The following is a 22876-nucleotide window of genomic DNA, read 5'->3' on the forward strand; positions in this document are numbered from 1 at the left end:
TCACTGTAGGACAAATGCAAAATCTTGCAACGTGTTTTAAATCAGTTAATCCAGAAAATTAAAGCAGGGAACTGTATACCTGTTACCAGCACACTTAACACATGGGAAATGCACAGCAAGAACCTACTCCCAAAAGGTGATCAGCTGCTTTAGTGGCTACCAACCTGCAAACTGCAGGTGCAAAATGCTGGCAGTGGAGCTGTACAGCACACAGTATGCTATCTAGAGAACAAAATTACTGGATCTCAGCATAGTGGAATATACATTTTATTTCTTAAAAAGGAAGGGTACTAACAGAATTTAATACAGTCAAAATTTTACATTTTAAACAAAAGCTTTTCTTTTTCTTAAAAACCAGTTACGAGCAGAGAGGTGAGAGGATTTAAACTACTCACAAAATCCAAGCCGAAGACTTTGAGAATTCAAATCTGTGGTTTATACATTTAAAAAAGTGTAATAAATGGAAATATAAAATAATACCAACTCTGTAATAGTGAAATGCCCTTTCCTCATTAGATTGCTGTTTAAGCACCTTTATTTTTCACCCATCAGCTGCCAGGAGTGTTTAGGTTTATGTACAAAATAAGCAGTTTGGGACAGAAGATTCATATATAAATTAAAACCATTTATGGCAATACAGTTTTACCCAGCTGCTTTACAAGCTTCATTATCTCTTTCATTTCTAAAGAATTTTTCAGTCAGGATGATATCAAATGCACTTGATGAACTGCTTCAAAAAGCAGCTACATATACAGGAATTATATAGACAACCTCAAGGAGTAGACATCCAAGAGATTAAACAACACACAGTAAAACTAAGATCAGATTTATATCTTCTATAAATACTATGCAATTTATCATCCATCCCACTGAATGAATGGGACAGATCAATGTCACATCTGAAGACAAAAAAATACTTTTATCCAAGAGGCAACAGAATTTCAGGCCAAATATAGCAGATAGGAGTTCCCTCAAACTATTTAGTTAAAAACTGTATGTGTCTGAAAAAGCTTTACAAGAACAGTTTTCAGAATAACTTGCACATATGCTTAGCTGTTTCATAGCTATTTTACAGCCTAGAGACACTGAAAGAGGAGGAAAAAAAATAGAAGAAAATGAAAAAGAGATGCCATTGTCTCTGCCCACTACGAAAGATGTGGCTTTGTCATTTATGGAACACTACGGACACAGCTGTTACCAGAAAAGAAACTGCTCCAGTACAGCATTAAAGACAAAGTTACATTATGGCTGGAGAAAGTGTCATCACAGGCTAATCTCTTTACATGAAGGCTGATGGATTAATCTCACCTCCTCAAAACCCAAGCGTTCAGATTTCCTAGCAGACTGCTCATGATTATCACTCCACTGTTTTCTACTTTTTTAACACGAGATAGAAAAGGTAATGAAAGCTGATGAAAGTTCCAGCTGTGCAGCATCCAGTGAACATGTGCTCAGCAAAACCACAAGTCATTAATCACTTTCTCTCTCCACACCACAACAGGAAACCTGTGTCATCTATGTACATAATGGAACTAATAAAGATGTAGACTATCTAGGCCACAAATGAGCTTCAGTAACAGTCACTCATTGTTTCACTGCAACTTGCTGCAGTCTGGCTGGAAGGGTGGAGACAGATCTGTTTGACCCAAAAGAGAGAATAGTTTAAAAAAACACACCCAACAAAAACCAACCAGCTTTAGTTTTCCTCAGTCACTAAAGTTTACAAATAATTTAATATTGCTACTTTCCAAATGCTACTCACAAACAAATCAACTGTCCAGCTAACAGGATGGGAAGAGTAAAATTATGAATGTAATCAGTGACTACTGTTAAAGAAAGACTGGAAGAGAATCAATTCCCTCAAAATCTTAGTTTCTCTGCTTAAGTAGCTCATTATTATTTTAAAACATTTTTTGTTGATAGAAAGCATCACAACTAGACTAGAATTCCACAACATCAATCTTTGTTTTGATTTCTGTAGTTCTCTAGGAAAGAAATAATCCCAAATCAAGCTACATGAAGCATTAACAATATTCAGGTATTACAATGGAAGCACTTATTTATTACTTCATAGAACAGATTAGTTTTAAAAGTGTATTTACATGTTCTAAGTTATACAAAATACAGTATTCCAATAATCATGTTAATCACCGTATTTCAGACAACTTCACATAAAAGTGCGGAGGATGCATCCATCCCTGATCCTGGCCAGTAGCGAGCAGTCACCCCAGCATGACAGGTGAGAGCTGCTACTGTGCCCCCTTGGGAAAACAAATCCCACCATCTCTTCTCACTGAAACGTAGCTGCAGATCTAGGAAAACATTCAGGCAGGTACACGAGCAAGGTTTGTTGAGACCCACAGACCAAAATCACATGCCTTAATTTACTAGACGTATGTGAAGTACATTTTTCATTTTTTACAGATGTTGTACAGCAAAGGGCTTTTGCTCATGCCTTAGTTAGGAAAATGAAGTAACAAGGGTTTTGGCTATATAACAGGCACCCAAATTACACTTAATATCGACAGCCCTAGAACTACAACTGGATAGTGTGTTAAGGACACAATTCTGCAGCTGACTGCCTGAGCAGAGCTTCACATTCAAGAACAGATCCTGTGAAGTCCGCATGGTTCTCTACAGATATAGGGCTCCTCCCATGCAGAAATGACAGCAGAATTGAGGCCTTAAAAGATTGGGGCCTCAGGTAGTAGTTTCCTCATGACACAGCACTGACCAGTTCACATCAGCAGGTCAAGTCCCAGTGCAACAGCACACTTAGTTGAAGCAACAGCTATTTCTTTCATGCCTTTCTGCAGTAACTCTCCTCCCTATCTGTATATTCCTTTCACTTCCTTCTGGACTGTGGTAGTCTTGGTAAGAGAAGGAGATTCCCAAACAAGTTAGGAGATTGACCTAAACAAGTACTTATCTTCTGTATGATGCTAAACTGAGGGGATCCAAATTGGCCTAAAATTGTAAACAGTGAGGTGTCCGTTTTTTTAGCAATCTCACTCAGGTCAGACTCTTGCTTTACTCTCCTTTTCCTGCCTTCATTCTCTGCTCTCCTTGCCAAGTATGCATGTCTATCTATCTGTGTATCTTCCTCAAAGGATTCCTTTTTCTCTGTAGGTGTCTGAACTTCAAGAAGTTTGCATTCCAAAAGTGACTCACGAGGGATAGCATACTATCAAACTAACAAATTACATCCATATGACAATTTGCATTATCATGAGTTAAATCACTGTAATTTCTCAATTAGCATTATGTTAGCATCTCCACAGATATTTAGTTAAGCCTATTCTTTCTGCCTTTCTCCCAGTCTTACCATGTGACAGTGGCAGATATACAGATCAGAGTAATTATCTGAACATCTAGAAAACCAGTCAGTCTTGTAGTGCTGCAAAGGCAAAACACTAACAAATTATTTTGCCCTTTAAGGACTTAGGTGTATGTTGCCAAAAATATGAGATTTATGCACTACAACAAACTTGCATTTCTCATCTTGTGCTTAGCAGCTAAAACTAGAAGGGTGAACAAAAGCCCATCTGGATTTTACAAAAGTCTGAGATATGTTCTCTCTCACTAAAAACGAAAGCACCTGATCACAAGGAACAAAGCCCTTTTATGCTCAGGTGGCTTACAATACTGAAGCAGCAATATTCTTCTCTGTGCAGGTCCATTATTTCTGCTATCTAAAAAAAAATATTTTTTTCCACATAAGTGGTTTTATTACAGTATTCCTAAAGCTTCTGGCCTTCCACTGCACCTCCCACCTTGAAATCAATTTGGTACAATTAGTAGTAGGCCTGCAGATAATGCTGAAAGTGATTTCTAGTTAGAACACCTTGGGCTTTCAAACAGCACAGCAAGGAAATGGAGAATTGTCAGAAAAGACATAAAATGTTACTAGAAGAACTGCAAAAAGCTGCTTAGCAAAAAACCAAACAACCCAAAACCATTTCTTCTCCAACACAAGTTTATAGTACACTACTTTTTCACTCTGTCCATGCAGGACCAGAAAAAAAAAAAAGCAGAATTCAGATTATCTGAATTTTAAAAACTATCAGGATCAGTTTATCAACACTACACCTGTAATCTGAGATGTATCCACCTGATCCCAGCACAGAATGCTCCAGGATAAAGCAAAGACACGCGTGACTCCAGCACTTGCTAAAACTTTACAATAACCACATAAGAGTAAAGACTTTTTCCTGTGGGAGTTAATGAGAGCTTTGTTACTAGCTTCAGTGGGAGCAGATCTTGGCAACAGGTGAAAGATTTAGCTTCTGGGGAATTTTTAGCCACAAACCCACTATGTGTAGATTAGGTCATCGTGTATGAAAGCGATACTGTATTAAATATATTGTGCATCATTTATTCATAGCTGGTGTCTGTAGAGTAAAACAACACTCATTGTCCACAAATCTCATCCACAGTTTATGTTTTCAAAGTTAGAACTATGAAATGGCCATGTGGTGTCAATCCACTTCCTAATGGAAGTACAGCTCTGTCAAAAACTGCTCTCTTTCCTGGCAATCCCTGCAGTCATGCTGAAAGGTGCACATGCCCTTTATTCTCTCCCCTTGGAGATGGTCCCTTTGTGGCTGGAATGGGGTAGGTTAGCATCAGGCACACTTATGGCCTCTACAGAGTACGTTCCAAGGCTAGAGATCTTCAAACCCTAACAGTGTCAATTCAGCATCTTTTAATATTCAAATTGAGCTAAAAGAGTATTGGTCTTATGATCACTAAGAAAACATATCCAAGTTATCACTTACAGATGGGATTGTCTTCCTAGTCAAAGAACCAAGATGATATAGCTAATTATTTCAAGAGGAGCAGAGAGCTCTGGAGCAATAAACTTAACTTCCTGAGACTGCAAAAACTGAGAAAGGAATTCAGCATTGCACGGGTTTTTTTGTCTGGCAATATCTGCACTCCTTTAAATAGTTACTACCTTCTCATCTATCTTTAAATATACTGCTTCTTAACAACAACAACAACAACAACTTCTCCAACTACAGAAGTTGAGCCGCACTCACCCCAAAGTGCGATTTTCCAGTTTTGCAACCCATAGACGCATTAATCACAGATTGTGCAAATCTGCATTGTCCTACAGGGAAGCACAAATGTTTGCTAACAGTCTTCTCTGAAAGAAAGATCTAATGAACATTCACTGTTAGTTTCCATTGTGTAAGCTTTTAAGATAACAGAAATAAAACAATAGAATTGCACATGCTAATGTCACTGACTGAATATTTTGCTGTTAAAATGTCATGATCAAACCAAATCCTGTACCCAATATATAAGTATTTAAAAGAGATTCCTAAACACAGTAGGATCCAAATGAAGCAACTCCTTGCCCAGTGACTTAGCCTTTGGCTTCGTGATCTGAACAGGAAGCATGACGTTTAAGAACAGCCAGGGCTAACTGAAAATGTAGGAATTATAAATGAAAAAAGTTGCTACATTTACATGCTGTCAGGGTTGTTTGTTTTGTTGCTGGTTTGTTTGTTTTTAATCCATGGTTTGGGCCTTTATCACCAAAATAAATCAAAGACCAGTACATACTGAAAATATCAGTCCAAATCAGCAATACTTGATACAGGTAGAGATATATGCTGACATTTCAGCAACATGGAACTAAGATATTCATCTATTTGATAAAAATATCCTAAGATTATCTCAGAGCTTTATAATCCCAAATTATAATAATACACTCATAGGTATACTTTGGTAACCAGCAAAAAGTTAAAAACACTTTCTTGACTTCAGTACATTGTCCATTATAAATGATAGGTGAAAAACTACATTTAATATATAAGCTCTTTACAAAGGTTATGCTGTCAAACACTGGTGATGAATCCTGGCTTTTGAATTTTTTTTTATTAAGTTTACAATATTATCTGCTGCTTCTCACATTTTTCTCTTTGCCTTTCTGTTTTGAAATTAGGGGTGGAACCTCTTGGGTAAACACAAAGTCAAAATAAGTGTTCAACATGATAGCACTGAGCTATGCTGGTAACTAGTCATGCCTCATAATTTTGGCACTTGTGCTTCAGAAAGCTTTCAAGATTATTTTTCTTGAGGTGTACACTATTTATCAAACTCCAGGCATGAACACACTCCTGTCTTACAAGCTCCATTTTGGCTACAAGCATGGCCCTGTACTCCTTTCCTAGAAAGTAAGTACTATTTTTCTTCCCACAAAGATCTATCTCTCAAGCTTCCTTAATATTAAGAGCAGATTCTTGTTATGCTGATGAAACTCTTAAGCGGAACTTCCACCTACTTCCTCCATCTTCTGAACACAATAAACATCTCTGCAATCTGTCCAAGCTTTCATTTAGCCTCCCACACCGGCACATGGGTTCTTACACTTAAACTGCCCATTGTAACTGTGGGATATCATTGGCTGTTTCACCTTCAGCACTGCAGTTCTCCTGCAGTCAAGAGACAGAAAATTGTAATATGGCAGCTAATAGCCATTGTTTTCCTGGAGCTAATACTCATTTGGTAGTTTCAGATTGCCAAAAGACTTGGGGATCAGCAGCTCAGATTAGCACCTTTTCCATGATTGCTAAATCGTTAGCAGAAGAATAGATCCTGTTTCAGCTAGATACCATAAAGAAAGTGAGCCTCATAAACGAAATAAAGGAAAAGGCAGGTTACAGCAGTGTAGCTGTGGAGCAGGAAAGCGACCAAAGTGGTTTACTATTACATGGGTCATTTGATAGAGGTTTATTACTCTCTCTATGGCACACTGTGGTGCTTTCTGGATTATTTCAGTACATCTGCTGTAATCTTCTGCACTGAAGTCTCACACATTACAGGCTGCTGTCTTCCTGGTGTCTTTAGTTCTGCACTCATAGTACTCCACAATATGCTACACTGTACCAGAAGTGAGCTACAGTATTAAATAAAATTCATTATACTGCAGGGAAAAGAGTCTTAAAATATAGCAGTTCTTTATATATACAGACACTTTCATTTAAAACTCCCTCTTTTCTTCCACTTGAGTGCCAAAACGAAGAGTCACTATTCACACAGGCTGTCAACAGACTTTGAGACAAGAACTTCTGAGTGTCTTGGCAAAACCCCAGTAGGTAAGCTTATTGAAGTTCATAGTTACAGTGAGAAAGACAGATAAGAAAGCCATATACAGAACTAAGGAGACTTTGCACTTTTCATCATGCCCAGCCCTGGGTAGTCAGATGGGGTACTTGCAGGCAAGGAGGCAGGCAGGGTCATCATCAGTTGTTTGTGTTGGGACACCTCATAGATGTCACTGCTCATTCTGAAGACTGGCGATTCATGTGTGCTTTTTAGTTTCTTTGTTTTTAAAAGTCTTTAAAGTTGCATCACTCGGAATCAGATAAGTCACTTTAAACAAAGCAAAGTGTTAAGTGTGACAATTTATTTATAACATACTTCCCACCATCACCACCACAAACCACCCTGTGAAAGAAAAAACCCCTGCTGAAAGGGTGACAATTTTTAGTATGTTTGAAAGAAATTAGACCAACATTGCATCAAGAGCCACTCTAGTCAAATTAAGAGCATAACAGAGGGGGGACAGTTCAAAGCATACATTAAGTGTTGTGGATTAGCCTGCTTCTCCACTTCCTTAAGAAGTCAACACAAAATTGCTCTAAACTCATAATTTCCACGTTATGTTTCAAAGACAGGCTAGTCTTTAGCATAGAAAATAAACCCTAATGCTTTTTTAATAGATTTTCAGATTTGAATAGAGGAACTGCAACTACCCTCAATATCATCATCCCACATTTGCTCCTTAATATAAATATTATCCCAGGAAGTATAGCCTAAGAGTTCTGACAGAGCCACTATCTGAAGACAGCTTCTCTTGTTAAGAGGACTTCTAGACATATACTTCTGATAAAGCTTCTAGTTCTTGCAGCTGTAGGTCATGTAGAAGGTCTCAACATCACACACAGTATATTTTTTCTTTTAACACCACATACTGTTGAAGCAGTGCTTGGTGCTGAGAATGGATTACTTCCAAGAGGGCAAGTCATGTGTGCTAATTTCCTATCAGGAAACATGCTGGAGATAGAACCAGCAAGCAGGGAGAGACCAGATATGCTGCTACACAGGAGACAGTGAGGTAAACTGTTCGTGTTTATAGTGGGTGTAGCTTATCCCATAGTGTGTTCACGAGGCAAAGGACCAAAACTCTTTCTCAATCTCTTGCACAACAGCTAAGGTGCAGTAAAATAACATTGGCTTGTTTACTTCTTTAAAAAAGCCCCTTCTTTCAAAGCATAAGGTGCTGGCCATGTTTTAACAGCTGGGACTCAAGGTTCAGCCTAATGAGCCAGACCTCTTTTTCTACATCTCCCTTCTCAGTTAGGTGCAACATGCTGCTTTCTCAGCAGTTCAAGAGGGAAGACCCTCTAAGGAAAAAAAGGAGGGGTGGTGGTAGAAATACAGTTTAGAACCCACATCAAATTACTCTGTCCACATTTGTAAAGTGAGTAATCCACTTCTGTTCTCCCTTCTTGGTTTCTGCAAGTTATCCAGGATTAGAACCAATCAAGACATTTAGGCAGTATTGTAATAAAAACTGCACTGACTCCATTCTGCATAAGACTCATGGATTAACCTCACAAAATTCTGTTTTTACATGAGATTGAATATTTTCCTGTCTTCCTGTTCTAAAGGTTCCTCTATTCCTCTTCAACAGGAACAGAGTTCTATACAACAGGTACTTTCTAGTGCCTCTGAATGGGAGAGGAAACAATTTCATGATGCTGCCCAGCAACATCTACTTATATCCTAAAATTATGTTTTACACTTTTACTGGGAGGGGTAGGTGGAATGGAGAGGAGAAAAGAGCAAGAGTTTGAAAATTAAAAAAAAAAAGAAGAAGAAGAGAGCAAGGAGAGTCTCCTAGGCTCTTTCTTCACTTAAAATGAAGAACAGATAGCAAAGCCCTGTCCAGTCTGGAGGGATCCACATTTATTCCTCCATACAGGTGAATCTGTTCAATTGTATGACATCAGAAAATGTTCTATCAGTGTTAAAAACAAGGTTGTAAATATGGACACTAATATTTTGGACAACACAATGATCAGGAAAGGGCCTGAACAAGTTGTGCTCACGGAAACAGGGTTTGTTTGTGTTTTGTTGGTTTTTTTCTAGTGTAGATGCAAAATGGCAAAGCCTCCATAAACTTTATTTCTGGGAGTCTCTACAGAAGGCAGAGAAGTCTAAGAGGCTAAAACAAAGAGCCCTAACAAGGAAAAGGGGTGTGCTTACAAGGGTCCGTATCTGGTCTCGTATTTAGAAACAATGTTCTTGCATCGTCCCACTTCCTTGCGCAGCTCTGCAACCTCCGTCCTCAGGGCTGTATTTTCTTTCTCAAGAAAGGCTGCCCGAATTGTGATCTGATTCTCCTTTAATCGCCGAGCATCACGGGAACGCTTTGCTGCCACATTGTTCTTCTTTCGCCTTGTCCAGTATTTTTCATCCTGTAGTAAAAAAAAGATGCCAAACTGACAACTGTTTCAGAGACACCTCTTCATTGTATAATGATATTCACACTGACTGCTATATTGAGCAATGTCCTCCATAGGTTTGCAGGGCTCTGACATCAAAATGGAGACAACGCAGTACTGCAAGATTTCATCTTTATACGAGTCTTCTTTTAGGATAAACCAAGTGCATTGCTAGAACTAAGGAGATTAAGAGACTTGGGTATTAAGAAGCTGTCCAACTGAAATGCTTCCTTTACTTAGTTTCAATTCAGGAGTGAACTTTCACATAAAACCACCTGTTCTGTTGTCTGGGTTGCTTAAATCCAGATTAGATACAATACTGGGTAAATACAGACAATGGCCTTCAAAAGTGCAGGTGATGAGGATTTGACTTGATAGTTCTTCTAATTTCTGTGTATAGCATGATCAGTTGCTCCTTGCCAGTGATTAGCTCATGATACCAAAACCTGCAAAACAGCAAGCACAGCAGTTGGCTTGCCAATTCTATTCTTGGCAGTGCTTCTGCCCAATCATGTAGATAAACTGCATTAGCTCTGTATGTCAAAGTGTTTGGACAAAGAGTCAAACTTTTATCAAGGCCTAGAAGAGTTTGCAGCAATAAATCTGTTACCTTTTGCTCATCTGGGACAAAAACCTTCTTGGCTTTTTTAATCATAGGTTGTGGTTTCAGATCCTCTTCAGTAAACTTGTGTTTGCGAGGATTGAAGAGCTCACCACCAGGCACACTGGACAGCACTAAATCAGCAGGGTCAGGGTTAAAATTCACCTCAACTTCTACGCAGTCAGGATCAATGGGGCTGGGCGTGTTTCTCTCATTTTGCGGTGGGGACTCTGGCAATAACAGGAGAAATTACAATATATTCAGCAGGATGAAGAGAATCAACAAAAAAGCCAACTTGTATGTCTACTTATTGTCCTGTTGTGAGAAGTATTTAATAGTATTATTTGGTGTTTCCCTGAGGCGTGGTGGGTGCTGTTATGCTGCTGGTACACAGAACAAGTTCACAGTTCAGTCTGTAACATAACTCTAGGAACATATGCCAGACTAACAGACCTGAGTAGAAAGATGCAGGACAGGAGTTAATACTTCCTTGGCAAAAATGACATGCTTTTCACACATAAAAAGCACCTTCAATAGCAGTAAGGGAGAAAGTTGTGTCAGCCTGAGTTTTGTACCACAGAAATCCTTACAGAAATAAGCCTGCCCAAAGACCCCAGTCCCTGGGACTTTTAAAGGTCAGACCAGTAGACTTCCAAACAAATGACTAAATAAAGGAGAATTTGTTTCAAATGCAACAGTATTCTTCTTCTTTGCCACACAAAAACAAATGCCCCAACAGACTGTCTCACAGTAGTGTTCATATGAACTTTATCATATTAATCTATTGTTTACAAAACTTCATATACCTGAGTTGCAAATGTCAGTGCAATGTGCAGTAGTGATCAATAAGTAAGTTTTTCATATACCACCTACAAAAAGCTACATCTTATAACTTATGGAAGGAGTTCCATGTTATCTTTCTCACAGATTCACAAAAGAGGTCCAGAGCAAAATGCTTTCTGTAAAGCTTGCTCATAAAATAGTTCTGTGATGGCTATCATGTTTGAACTCCAAATCTAGGGCAAACTGAACTGTCGAATTCTTTAACAGAGAAGATCTCCATACTACAAATTAAGTTTCCTAGTACCATTTAAGCACAGTTTTGTTTTTTTTGTTCCTCCATTCCCACTTCAAAGCACCACAGAACATCAAACTGCATCATTAAAACACCTTTTCCAAGTGCCTGTTTTCACAGTTCCCAGGCTACCACAAAAAAGACTGCTTGATTGTTTTTCTATTTAACATTATTATTTGAGGTACATTAAGTTCGCATAAGTTCACCCAAGCAGACCAAGGTAGTACAAATGACTTGTGACAAGCTATCAAATCTGTTGTAAAATAACATGAGAGAGTATTTTCTCAACATGTCCAGCTTCTCACTAGATTAGCAATACCAAGAAAGCAAATACTTTATGTTGCTGTTTCAGCTCTTCTAATTTCAAAAGCAAAGCAGACAGCACACTGATAGACAAACAGACTGCACACTGATAGACACTCATTCTTTCACAGGACAGGAAGAAGGGAAGAAAAGGAGAGGCAGCATCTTCATGAATTGACACATGAACTAAGGCTCTACATTGAGCAAGTTTGTACTGTTTAACCTGCCATAGCTAACACTGACAGGTTAGCATGTCTCTTCTTTGATCTAAAGAGGCATCTCTTAATATGAGAACAACAGAAGTCCCTCTGAGCCCCATATTATTCCATCTACCTGTGCTGGAGGCTGCCTCAGATTGCTGGTAAACTGCAGTGGAAGAGGACGATGCAGGAGAACCAGTGGAAGCACCAGCAGATTCCTTTCCTTCCAGCTCAGCCACAGGCAATAGTGGGTTCTGGTTCAAATCCAGGTGAGTAGGGCTGGAAGGAATTCCATTCTCCAGCAGGAACTCATCCAGATCCATGTACTCCAGGTGGAAAGACTCGCCATCGTAAGGAATAGTTTTGTCCCAAATGGGTGGCATGAGGGAAGCCGAGACTGCCATAGTGCTGGCAGCTGCTGCCTCATCTTCTTCAAGCTTTATTTTCTCCTTCTCTTTATCTGAAAGATACAAGTAGGTCACTGTACAAGCTGAAACACAAGAGAGGCTCAAGGTTTAAGAGTCCAACAAAATCCCCATGAAAGGAAATTCTGTAAGTTAATGGTTCTGCCTCAAGACATGATATGATCTGGAAAACCAGACACTGAAAAGCAACATTCATGTATGGAATGGTCTATCCCCCTGTGATGGCTGGACCACAGGCAGCTGAGTAGCCTTGCAGACCAGCATCTTTGCTGTAACAGCTTACCAACGTGTGATGAAGTGCTTCACGGAGCTTATTAATCAGTCACTGCAAAACAGCCTGGTTTTCACATACCCATCTCAGAAGACAACAAAAGTGAGCGTCCCTAATCAGGATTCCATGGGAAGCCATTAAGAAAATTCCGAGGAAGCAGAGTACCTTATTCTATGCACAAAGAAGAAGGGTGCAGAACAATAATTTAAATACAAATAGGAGAGGAATATGGGTTTTCAGATTACATTTGAAAATCAGTCAAAAGGTCCATAGGACACCAGTGACCTGGATGCCTATTGTTCAGCATTTTAGAAGCCTTTCTCTCTGACATGACTCAGCATGTCCACAGAAGGCAATAGCTCCAAATGCTGCTCACTATAGATAGCTCAGAGTACCTACATACAATTTTCACTCTTTGGGGAGATGTCTAATAAGGCAAACTCCCACATCCCACCCCCAAGTCACAAGAAACTGATGAATTTTTCTCCATTTACTGTGCTACAGTGCACATATTACAGAAAGATGGCTGTTTCTATGTTCCCCATAGCTACTGAATCTTAACAATTGTCTGGGACAGAATCCAAGCAAAAAACTCAAGTTATGGAATAATTACATAATTTAAGAGATAAAAATAAGCTGGCAAAAAAAAAAATTAAAAATCCAAGTCATTTTCCTGATCCAGTTCTCCATGCAGTTCTATCAGCAGTGAAGGAGGCATTGCAGAAGCAGTGCTAGTACTGCCAGCACTGAGCCAGCACTGCTGTCAAAAGGAATGGTCTACAGTCCTACCCTAATCACCTGCAAACTGGGCATTACCATGGAAGCCAGCAAATACTCAGTTCAATAGAACAGGGACTCCAAGGACATACACTAGACCAGTTTGGATCTCCAGTATTAACCGAGATTAGCCCAATAAAATGCACCAATCTTTGGCATTAGGGTTTTCTAGACTGGCTGCAATATGCTAAAGGAGCATTTTTCTTTATCGGGGGTGGAAGTGGGGGTGAAACTCTGCTCTAAATCAGAAAAGCCTATTTATATAAAACCTGTTCTGATAAAAGTGGCATTCCTTCCGCTGTTGCCTTAGCTGGTGTGGAACTGAGACTGAAAGAGCTTTTTATGGCTTAAAGAACAGTGCTGCCATACAAAGTAAATTATCTACGTATTCTGAATATTTTATATAAAAGAAGATACTGCTTTTAAACCAAGCAGCTGAGAAAGTATTCACCAGCCACCAGCTTGGGACCAAGAGCAAGTACCTAAAGGACTCATTAAATTCAGACCAGTGGCTCCAGGACCTAAGCTTTGGTAACATCACCTTGCAGGTTTTGGCTTTCTCCTTGCTACTTCACACTGCTGCCTCTGAACCGCCATCTTCCAGCTCCTGTTCCTACCATAAACTCCTTTTTGCAGAGAGTTTTGCAACTTTCCTACCCTTAGCTTGGGCAAAGCAAACCTGCAGGTTAACAGTAATGATGCAAATAACCAAAATGTTTCTAAATAGCTCCTACTTGAAGCTAGTAAAGAAACAGCATCTACTCTATATATACAGAAGATTTCCCTTACTACTGGAGCACACCCCGCTAAATTGGAACCAACATTTCACCTGTGAAAAGAGATTGTGTATTTCCCCAACACTGCATAGCACAACCCCAGCACAACCAAACCCAGATTTGCACTGGATGTTGTGGATGATATCCTAGTAAAGATATCACCAAAACAAATGCAAGCAACAATAATGAATTCTTTGTAAATAACTATTTTTAATTAACATGATAAAAAACTTGTGAAATGTCAAAATGTCAACTGAAAAGAAAAAAAAAACTTTACTCTTGAAAGCCACAGTACACCATTATAAGTTATGCCAGTTTTAATACAAACCAGCAGTGTTTTTGTTTTGCAACATCTAGTACAACACCTCCAAGTGAGGAGAAAAAAACCCCAGTAAGTGATTATTAGATGGAATATAAGGCTTAAAAATATTTTTCAGAAGGCAGATGCTGAAAAGACTACACTACTGGCAAATGTGGCTCTTCTCATATCTATTAATGCCTTCTGGATGTGCACGATCATCCTGCTGTCCTGCAGTATCCTAGAAAAACTGTGGTTCCTCCAGTTTCCTCTTGTAATTGTCCCTGGCTCACAACAGATTAGATCCTTCCTCCACGTGAGAAAAGCATCTGAAATTTTTTGTCCTTTTCCTACAAGTTGACAACTCAGCAAGCACTCGGCCCCCAGTGCTGTCTTTGTTTAGCTATACTGTCTCTCTCTCCTCCCTCACTTTTAACAGTATCTGAAACAAAATAGCAGGAGTTAACACACATATTGGGAGCCCATCTATTTCAAAGGTGGTGCATAATATGGTAAAACCTTTGTATGATTATTTTTGCATTGATGTTTTCCCATGGGCTTGCTTTCAATTCATTTAATCTTTATTTCTGCCACACAACATCCTGCTTGGGTGCACAATATCTAATGAAACACTAATTAACTTCTTGCATCTTGAGGGGAAGTTTCTGCCTACCTCAGCACAGGGACTTGAAGCATTAATTCTCTTAAGATATTTACAGTGTAAACAGGTATTACCTGACAGTAGAGCTGCAGTATCCTAAGAGGCTCCATTTGCAGTGATTCAAGGTCACCCTGATAAACCTGGACTGTACTTCTGCAGATGATGGCTCATGTCCGATTTAGCCCCCTCATTTTGCTACTGTGACCTATTAACTGGGCTGTACATCTGCTCTTAACAGTGAGGACACCAGTTTATGCTCAGTGATTTAAGCAGACCATTCCAGTTACCGAACTGCTGGAAATACCGCTGTTTTAACCAGAAGCAGCAGCCTGAAAAGAGCTTTATTCCCTATCCTGTTTTTTCCTCAAAACCAAAAAAACAATCACCAAAAACCAACCAAATTATTTTGGGCACCACATCGTCAAGAGCTATCACAGCCACAAACAGAACAAATACTTATTTGACAAACTTCCCCTTGTTCACCAAAAAAATATTGTCAAATTATACTGAAACCACTATATATATATTGGCTGATTGCTCCATAAATCTTTAGTCCCACTTGTGAAGATGGAACAAGGCACGTTGTAGGGTTCCATATCCCTGATGCTCATTACTGTGATGTTTGCTGAGGCATTCCCCCTGCCACAGCGGCATGCAACTGGTGATTAAGGCATCCTTTGGACAGTATGCAGCAGCTCCTTACTAATTGAAAAGACTTACACTCCTGCTCCAGAATATTAATTGCCTTCCCTTAACCCACAGCACTTTTCCTTTTTTTATAAATATATAATTATATTTATTTATTTAATCCTTACAACATACACGACAACAACTCCCAACAAGGCTGGTGAGCTATACCTGGTACATGGCAGAGGATTCAAGGGGATGGCATTCTGCTGGAACTGGCTGACCTCCCTCCTGTGTTGCTCAGGAGGATTAGAAAGCTTGCTTGCTTTGACTGGGTAGTCAAATTACCCACAGCGGTTGGAAAACCCACAGGTAGCTTGCAGAAACTATAAATGGACGCTGCAACTAGCTAATATAATTTCTTACAGAATAAGACAGATGATTGTATTTTTGTCACTAGGCATTCCAGACAAAAGCACAGGGTTTTTTCTCAAAAAGTTTGCTAAAATCACACCACTGGATTAAGCAAATGAGTAATTTTTTAACATTTTGAGTGTATCACTGTTAAAGGGACAGAATATAATCAAGGATCCTCTAAAGTCAGGCGACACACAAGTCTACTGACAAGCCTTTTGTAAATTAGGAGTAACTACCTGCTGACAGTTAAGGCATTCTTTCTTTTGTCTTGCATATGCAAACAAGAAAAGTATCAGAGACAAAATAAACAGAAAGCAACAAGTTCCACAAAGCGTGAAGTGAAACAGTACAAGGTGAACTAAGGAAATCCATGGAGAAATCTTAAGAACAAGAACAACCTGAGCTTTATCACACCATGAATAGAGAGGGGATAATCAAGATGAAATGGACTCACTAGCAAGCTTTAGAGGCTCCAGCTGAACACCTTCAAGAGCTGGAATGGGGTCATCTACTAATCAATCTAGTATCAAATGTTTCTAATTTTAGGAAAATGCACTACCTCACAATCGTATTAATTTCAGAACTTTACGTCTCCATAGGCCACATCACATGATTCTGGACACAAAAATCACCCCCAAGACAAAGTCACCAAACCCCTATGAGCAAACATGCATGAACTTAAAATTTCTCCTGCTGGCACTAACGCCTTTAAAAAGGACTGGGTGCAGAAATATCTTAAGAAATCCCATGATTTTGTAGATTCAAGATTGCTGCAGCAAGCACCCTGCACCATAGCAACATAACTAAGACCTTTATCACAAGCTTTCTTTTTTTTTTTTTTTTTAGCAGAAAGGAGAAAAAGAGTCTCCAGAATCACAAAACAGATTTACAGGGTATATTGTGCAATATAAGACATGCAAGGTAGGTAGGATCTTCACTGGGATCAATCTTGCCAACCTTGCTTATGCTGTGGTTTATCCTGGATGTTGTCTACTGTTCCAAAAAATTATTTTTAATCTCAAAATTTGTAAGGACTTATTTTATTATACACCAGTACACTGGGCATTACAGCAGTGCAGATAATCCTGAGCTTTCCTCGAAATGAAACTGATACTCAGAAAGGCAAAAATACTGCCAGATGAGGGGAGGGATGAAAAAAAAAAGGCAATAAAAAGCGCGTGCCATCAGCACCAAAGACCATAAGCACCAGCACTGCTATTTACACAGCTGCCGTCTGCATCACCAGTGGTAGAGAGGCAGCTCCAGCCCATGCAGGACTGCATGTGCAGGCAGTCACTCATACCCTTATGGATTATCACCGAACTTAATCTGAGGGGATCTGCTGTTTACTCGTGTCATCGGGCAACTTCCCAGCAATTAAGGTCAAGCAAGACTCAAAACCTTCTCACTGCTGCTCCCAGCTACGCGTTTACAGGCGGAGGAGGCTCCAGACAGCCGAAGGACTAAAACCAGCGTGTCACGTCTCGGCTCCTGCCCACCCCTCGCTCCCGTAGCGTTCGGTTTTGCCCAGCGCAGGCACCTACATGCTCCGGAGAGGACAATCCCCGGGAGGCGGGGAGCGATCCCGTGCTGCCGGCACTTGGCTCGACCGGCCGGGGAGGCGGAGGGAGGGAGGGACGGGGCGGAGGGAGGGGGCCGGGGCGAACGGCCTCTCCCTCGGGTGCTCCCCCCGCGGCCAGTCCCGCCGTGACCCGGCGGGTCCCGCCCTCCGAGCCACGGGGCGGGAAGGGGGCGGTGGGGGTGGATAACTTGGGGGCACCGCGCGCTCCCGCCGCCCCCGCGCGCGCCCCCACGCTCACCGAGGCGCGCCTCCCGTGGCGGGTTCTCCATCAGCTTCTTCAGCACTAGCGGGAACGCGCCCGCCAGGCCCCGCCGCTCCTGCTGCGCGGCGGCCCCCGCGCTCCCCCCAGCTGCAGTGGGCTCTGGTCCTCCCGCCGCCGCCGCCGCCTCCTGGTGCGCGGCGCGGCCGGGCATACTCCCCGCGGGCGGGCGGGCTGTCAGCGGTCACCGGCGGCGCGGGGCTGCGGCGGCGGCGGCTGCCCGGGACCCGGCGGCGGCGGCAGCAGCGGCGGCGGCCAAGCGCGGAGGAAACGGCGCAGGCGCGGCCGGCTGACGCCCGGCGCGTGCTTCAGTATTCATGAGCTCCGGGGCCGCGCCCCCGCCCGGCCTCTCCGCGCCCCGGGATTGGCCCGCGCCTATCGAGGGGGGCGGCCCCGAGCGGACAGGCCCCGCCCTCCCCGCCCTGCCCTCCCCGCGGCCGGCGCGGGCACGCGCCCCACGCCCGCCAAGGCACGTGCAGGGGCGGGGCCTCAGCCGGGTTCATTAGCATCCGGAGCCCCGCCCCCTCCTCCTCCCGCGGGCGCTGCGTCACCGTCAGGAGGGCGGAGGAGGCGGAGGGAGCGAACGCGCGCGTGGGCGGCGGAGGAGCGGCGCCCGCCGGCCGCGAGGCGCGCCTTTTCTGCGCCTGCGCGGGCCCGCCCGCTCGCTCACCCGCCCGGCACTGCCTGAGGCGGCCGCGGGTCCGTGAGGGCTGTCCCGGCTGCGCGATGTCTGCCAACTCCCTCCCGCCCTGCCCGGGCGCCAGCGCTCCAGCCCGCCCTTGCATATCCTCGTTTAGGATCCCGAAATCACCTTTCCCGCGTGCCCTGGATTTAATCTCCCTCCGTCCCACACGATGCCCGCAGCGGCGTGCCCTACATAACATGGGCAGGGAGAAGGACTTCACTGCGGTGCTGCTATGGGCGGGCTGCTGGGGGAAGGGAGGAAAGGCCGCCTTTCCAAATTATGATCACAAGAAATCCTTGTGATTCTCCAAGCTGCCCCCTTGCTCTAGCAGCAGGGATGCCGTGCTGGGATTTAAGCTTCTGAACACACAAAACGGAGCAAATATCGCCAAGTTCGTTCCCGAGAGCACAGACGGATACTGAGGAGCATCTCCCACAGAACTGATAAATTCGCAGAAGGGGCATATGCTGCAGCCACAGGCTTCTCCTGTCAGCAGTGGCTGCTCTTGACTCTGCAGAATGGGCTGCAGCGAACCTACCATACAGTGCTTCGAGCCGGGAAAGGGAAGGGTGTGCTCCCCTGGGATAGGCTCGTCTGCATCCAACAGAGCCGCGGGAGCCAGAGCAGAGGCGTCGCCATATGTGCCAGCAGAAAAAAAGACATCTTCCTCTCAGGTAGGCACTTGGGCATCTGCTTGGTTCAGCTTCCCAGCCACAGACCTCAGACATTTAAGTGGCAAGGCACGATTTTACCTGACCCTTACTAATAAATCCTGATGGTCTTTGTGAAAAAAAAAAAAAAATTAGATCTGAGTTCTTCCCCACATGCCCCAGGAAAAGGAATGAAGTCACAAGGGGTAGGTGTTTTCCTCCATTCTTACTGCAGTGAGGACCAGGGGACATCTCCATCCAACCTAGGCAGATGTGGAGCTACCCTACCCAGCAGCTACTTCTCTTGCATAGGCTGGGAGGCCCAATCTGCTCCCTCCTTCGCAGGGAACCAGTAGGACTCCCGATGCTACTCCTGCACACATGCTGCCCAGCACGAAGCTTGGAAAAGAACACCCTGTTAATACAGGCTGGAATGGTGCAGGTTAATGCATCATTTATCAAGGCTGATAAATCCAGCTGCAAGAAGCAGGCAGAATAGGTCATGCTCCACTGCCCAGCATGCTCCAGGGGTGCTACGTGCCCTCCATGGACCCCCTCTGCCTTGCCAAGCTCAGCTGGCAGGAAGAAAAGGCACATGCGTGAAAGGGAGATGCCACTTCACAGAGGGTAATGAGACACAGATGTCAGACCACACACGACAGAGGCAGCACACACAGCTTGGCAAGGGGCAGCAAGCCCGCAGTGGTGCTTTTGTCTAGGAAACAGCTACTGATAGGCAGTAGATAGAGAACACAACCAAGTGAGGTCACAAAGGAGCAGCTTTTAGGCAAGTGGACACAGCCAAAGTGGACCAAGCTGCAGGCTTCCCATTCAGTTATGGCTCTCATGGTCACTTTGTTCCATCGTTGTCAATGCTGGTGGCCCCCAAGGGTGATGCTGTGCCTCAGTACTGTACAACACTCTTTCAAGAAACAGGGTCTGCGCACATCACCCCTGCAGAGCTCAATGGCAGCTGTTTTGCTGGGTAATGTCTGTATGAAGGGAGGTTATTAAAACCACTCAGCAGCTTTTACTCCAGGGCTTTTCTCTTTAGATTGACCATGTTCTTCCTCCAGTACATTTCCACCCGTGCTCCACTGTGCTAAGGTTTGTTCTGCACCACCATGAGTTGTGACTTTACCTGGAGAGAGTCTAGACTATACAGTGTTAGCTGCTCTTTCCGAAGGCAGGAGGGAGGGAGTTCCTGAGGAGCATTCCTGTGGGTTGCCTCTCATCACCCTGCTCCAGCATTAGCACTGCCCTGCCAGCTAGGAGGGAGGCTGCCCTGAGAGCTTTTCCTCACTGCCTCTGGGGATTTGGTACTCAAGCAATTGCCAACAGAAATCAGGCACTGTACCACAAGCTGTACCTTCTTGGTTAAGCTGGGATCTGCCTGGGATTTCTTTCACCTTGCAGCTGAGAAGGAAGAGTGGAGGACAATGAGATGTGAGGAGAGGAATGCAGCGGCCATGGCTGTTACTGCTGGGAGTCTTGTCAGGGCCAGATGATGCAGAACAGCCCAGTTCTGGGGTGCAGCAAGGAGGGAGGCAAGCAACAAGTAGCTCACTGCTGGGGACAGGGTGTGAGGGGAAGATGTACAGCAAGCCCCACTGGGAGGTTTGAATAGCAGAATAGAGAATTTCAGAGAGTGGCCTGAGAGACAGCAAATCCAGATGAGTGCTGTCTACGTATGGGGACCCAGGAGGAGAGAACTGAGCTCTGTGGGAAGAGGGCCATGATGGGAGTGCTGGCCTGGAGAGGGAGGCAGCATAATAAAGACAGTTCTGAGGACTATGGGAAGTGATGCAGAGAGGCAGGGTGGTCGTGGGGCTGAGGAAGAAAGCTGCCACAAAACAGCACTCTCAGCTGCCAAGTAAGTCGCATTGAGTTAAGACTAAATTATTCTCTTTTCAAACCATTGATCTCTCCTCTACACCCTACTCCAAACAGATAGGTCTTGCCAGCACTCCTCCCTTGGATTAATTGAATCCACTTGGCTGTGGAGAGCAGAGATCCCAGAAAAGCAGCCAAACTCAGCTTAGCCACAGCAAGGCTCTGCACCACATGAGCCGTCCTTGGCTGTTACTGCCTCCTCCCAAAGAATTCCACTTTCTACCTGGGTACAGTTAGCTTGGAAAACATGCCCTGGTCCACACAAACAGTGGGACTTCATACAGTGTGGTATGTAAACACACCTGTTAGTGGGCAGTCTCAGCAAAGAAGAGAGAGAGCTCACAGGAGGCTGCAGCAGAGCAGTGTGACAAAATGAGCCCCTTAAGGGGGTAGGGCAGTTCCCCTTGCCCTACTTCCCTTTCCCACAGGGAGCTGTGCATGTGCCATAGAGCTCACTGTATTACAGCAGGTGTAGGCAGCTGCCTTTCCTGACATGAATGCTTTACTGTCACAGCAGCAGCCTTTTCTCCCATTGACCCTGGAGCAAGAGCAGGGTCCCTCTCCACACTGTGTGTCTGGCTTTTCTGCTCCTGGGTCCTGCTGCCCCTCAAGACTGCAGAGCTGCTTGCATGTCCTGACAGCAACTCCCTAGAGAAGAGCCAGCTCTGTGCATGTTTGTTTCTGTAAGTTCAAGTCTCTCATGTCCAGACATAGGCTTCTTAAGGTGTTCCCACACATGTCCCCAGCACTCGGCGGTGAACTTTAAAACACAACAACCAAAAAGCAGCTTCTCAAGGGTGTGCAGCATCCTGTCCAAAACCAGAGTACTCAACTTGCGTGGTGGGTGCTTGGAGCAGACCCAGCATCAGAGAAGTGGTCAGTGCAGCATGAGCAAAGTGTTCAGCACAGCAAAAGCCCAAACTAAATAACCTCCTGGGTCCTTTCCATATGTTTTCTAGGATGCTGCACAGAGAGTGGGAAAGCCTAGGAGTACAGAAAAGAAAATGTGGCATTTACTGTGTTCTCTACTCCAGCTTTTCACTGATAAACAATTGCAGTGTCCAACAAAGTTTCCAGACAGTCAGCCTGCCCCATGCAGGCTGGGCTCTCTGGACAGTCTGAGTCTGGGAAGAGGCAGTATCTGGAGGCTTAGTGGTTATTAACCATAGGACAACAATGAATGGCAATCCTGGAAGTTGTTTCTATGTGAGTGTGAAGATTTGTGCCCAAGCCTTTTCCATGCACAAATCTTTGAGGGTTTCCAAGAAGTAGCTGAGCACAGAGATTAAAAGGATCAGGAGCTCAGCACTCTTGACTGATTTTGTTATCAATCCTCCTAGCTGCACAACATGCACAGTGCCAGAACTCCCTGTCTGACTTGGACACTTTGGGGAAACACCCTTGGAAGGGCTTGCAGCAAACAAGATCTGCCCCTTTCTCACCTTGCAAATGAAGGAGGGGAAGGAGAAATCAAAACAGAAACCCCAGCACGTATTTCCTCAATCCTACCTGTCATCTTGTTGGTCCAGGGCAAGGAATACTCCAGTAGGGACTTCAGGACTTCCGGAAAGTCCAGGGCAGTAGGGCCCCCAGGGGTGCTGCAGCTTGACATGTCCTGTCCTGGGACTGTGCCAGCAGGGCTAAGGGAGGGCCAGGTGCCTGGCCACCAGCGTTACACCCCGCTCTCCTGGGTGCTGCGAGACGGGCTCAGAGGCACCCGGACTGGGTTTGCTGAATTACTCTGGCTGAGAAAAAAAAACAAGGAGGAAAAGAAACAGCCTGGCGAAGACACAGCTTACCCAACTGTCTTCACCTCCCCCTCTCCCACTCTGAAGTGGCCAATTGTGGAAATAGC

General features: G+C 43.7%; 1 protein-coding gene across 2 annotated transcripts; it reads right to left on the reverse strand.

Annotated features, from left to right (window-relative positions):
• Positions 1-257: 257 nt before the first annotated feature.
• TEF (TEF transcription factor, PAR bZIP family member) lies at positions 258-22840 on the reverse strand. 2 transcript variants are annotated; one of them, XM_069002694.1, is made up of 5 exons: positions 22531-22840; positions 11834-12160; positions 10132-10352; positions 9283-9494; positions 258-7383 (listed from the first exon to the last, which is right to left on the reverse strand). In XM_069002694.1, the coding sequence occupies exons 1-5, from the start codon at positions 22631-22633 to the stop codon at positions 7362-7364; spliced, it is 885 nt and encodes a 294-aa protein (XP_068858795.1). In that variant the 5' UTR covers positions 22634-22840; the 3' UTR covers positions 258-7361. The 2 variants fall into 2 exon arrangements, with proteins under 2 accessions (XP_068858795.1, XP_068858794.1); XM_069002693.1 differs by lacking the exon at positions 22531-22840 and adding an exon at positions 17773-18055.
• Positions 22841-22876: the final 36 nt, after the last annotated feature.

The sequence above is a fragment of the Aphelocoma coerulescens genome, chromosome 1A (assembly GCF_041296385.1).
Source record: "Aphelocoma coerulescens isolate FSJ_1873_10779 chromosome 1A, UR_Acoe_1.0, whole genome shotgun sequence".
In the NCBI taxonomy this organism is placed as follows: Eukaryota; Metazoa; Chordata; class Aves; order Passeriformes; family Corvidae; genus Aphelocoma; species Aphelocoma coerulescens.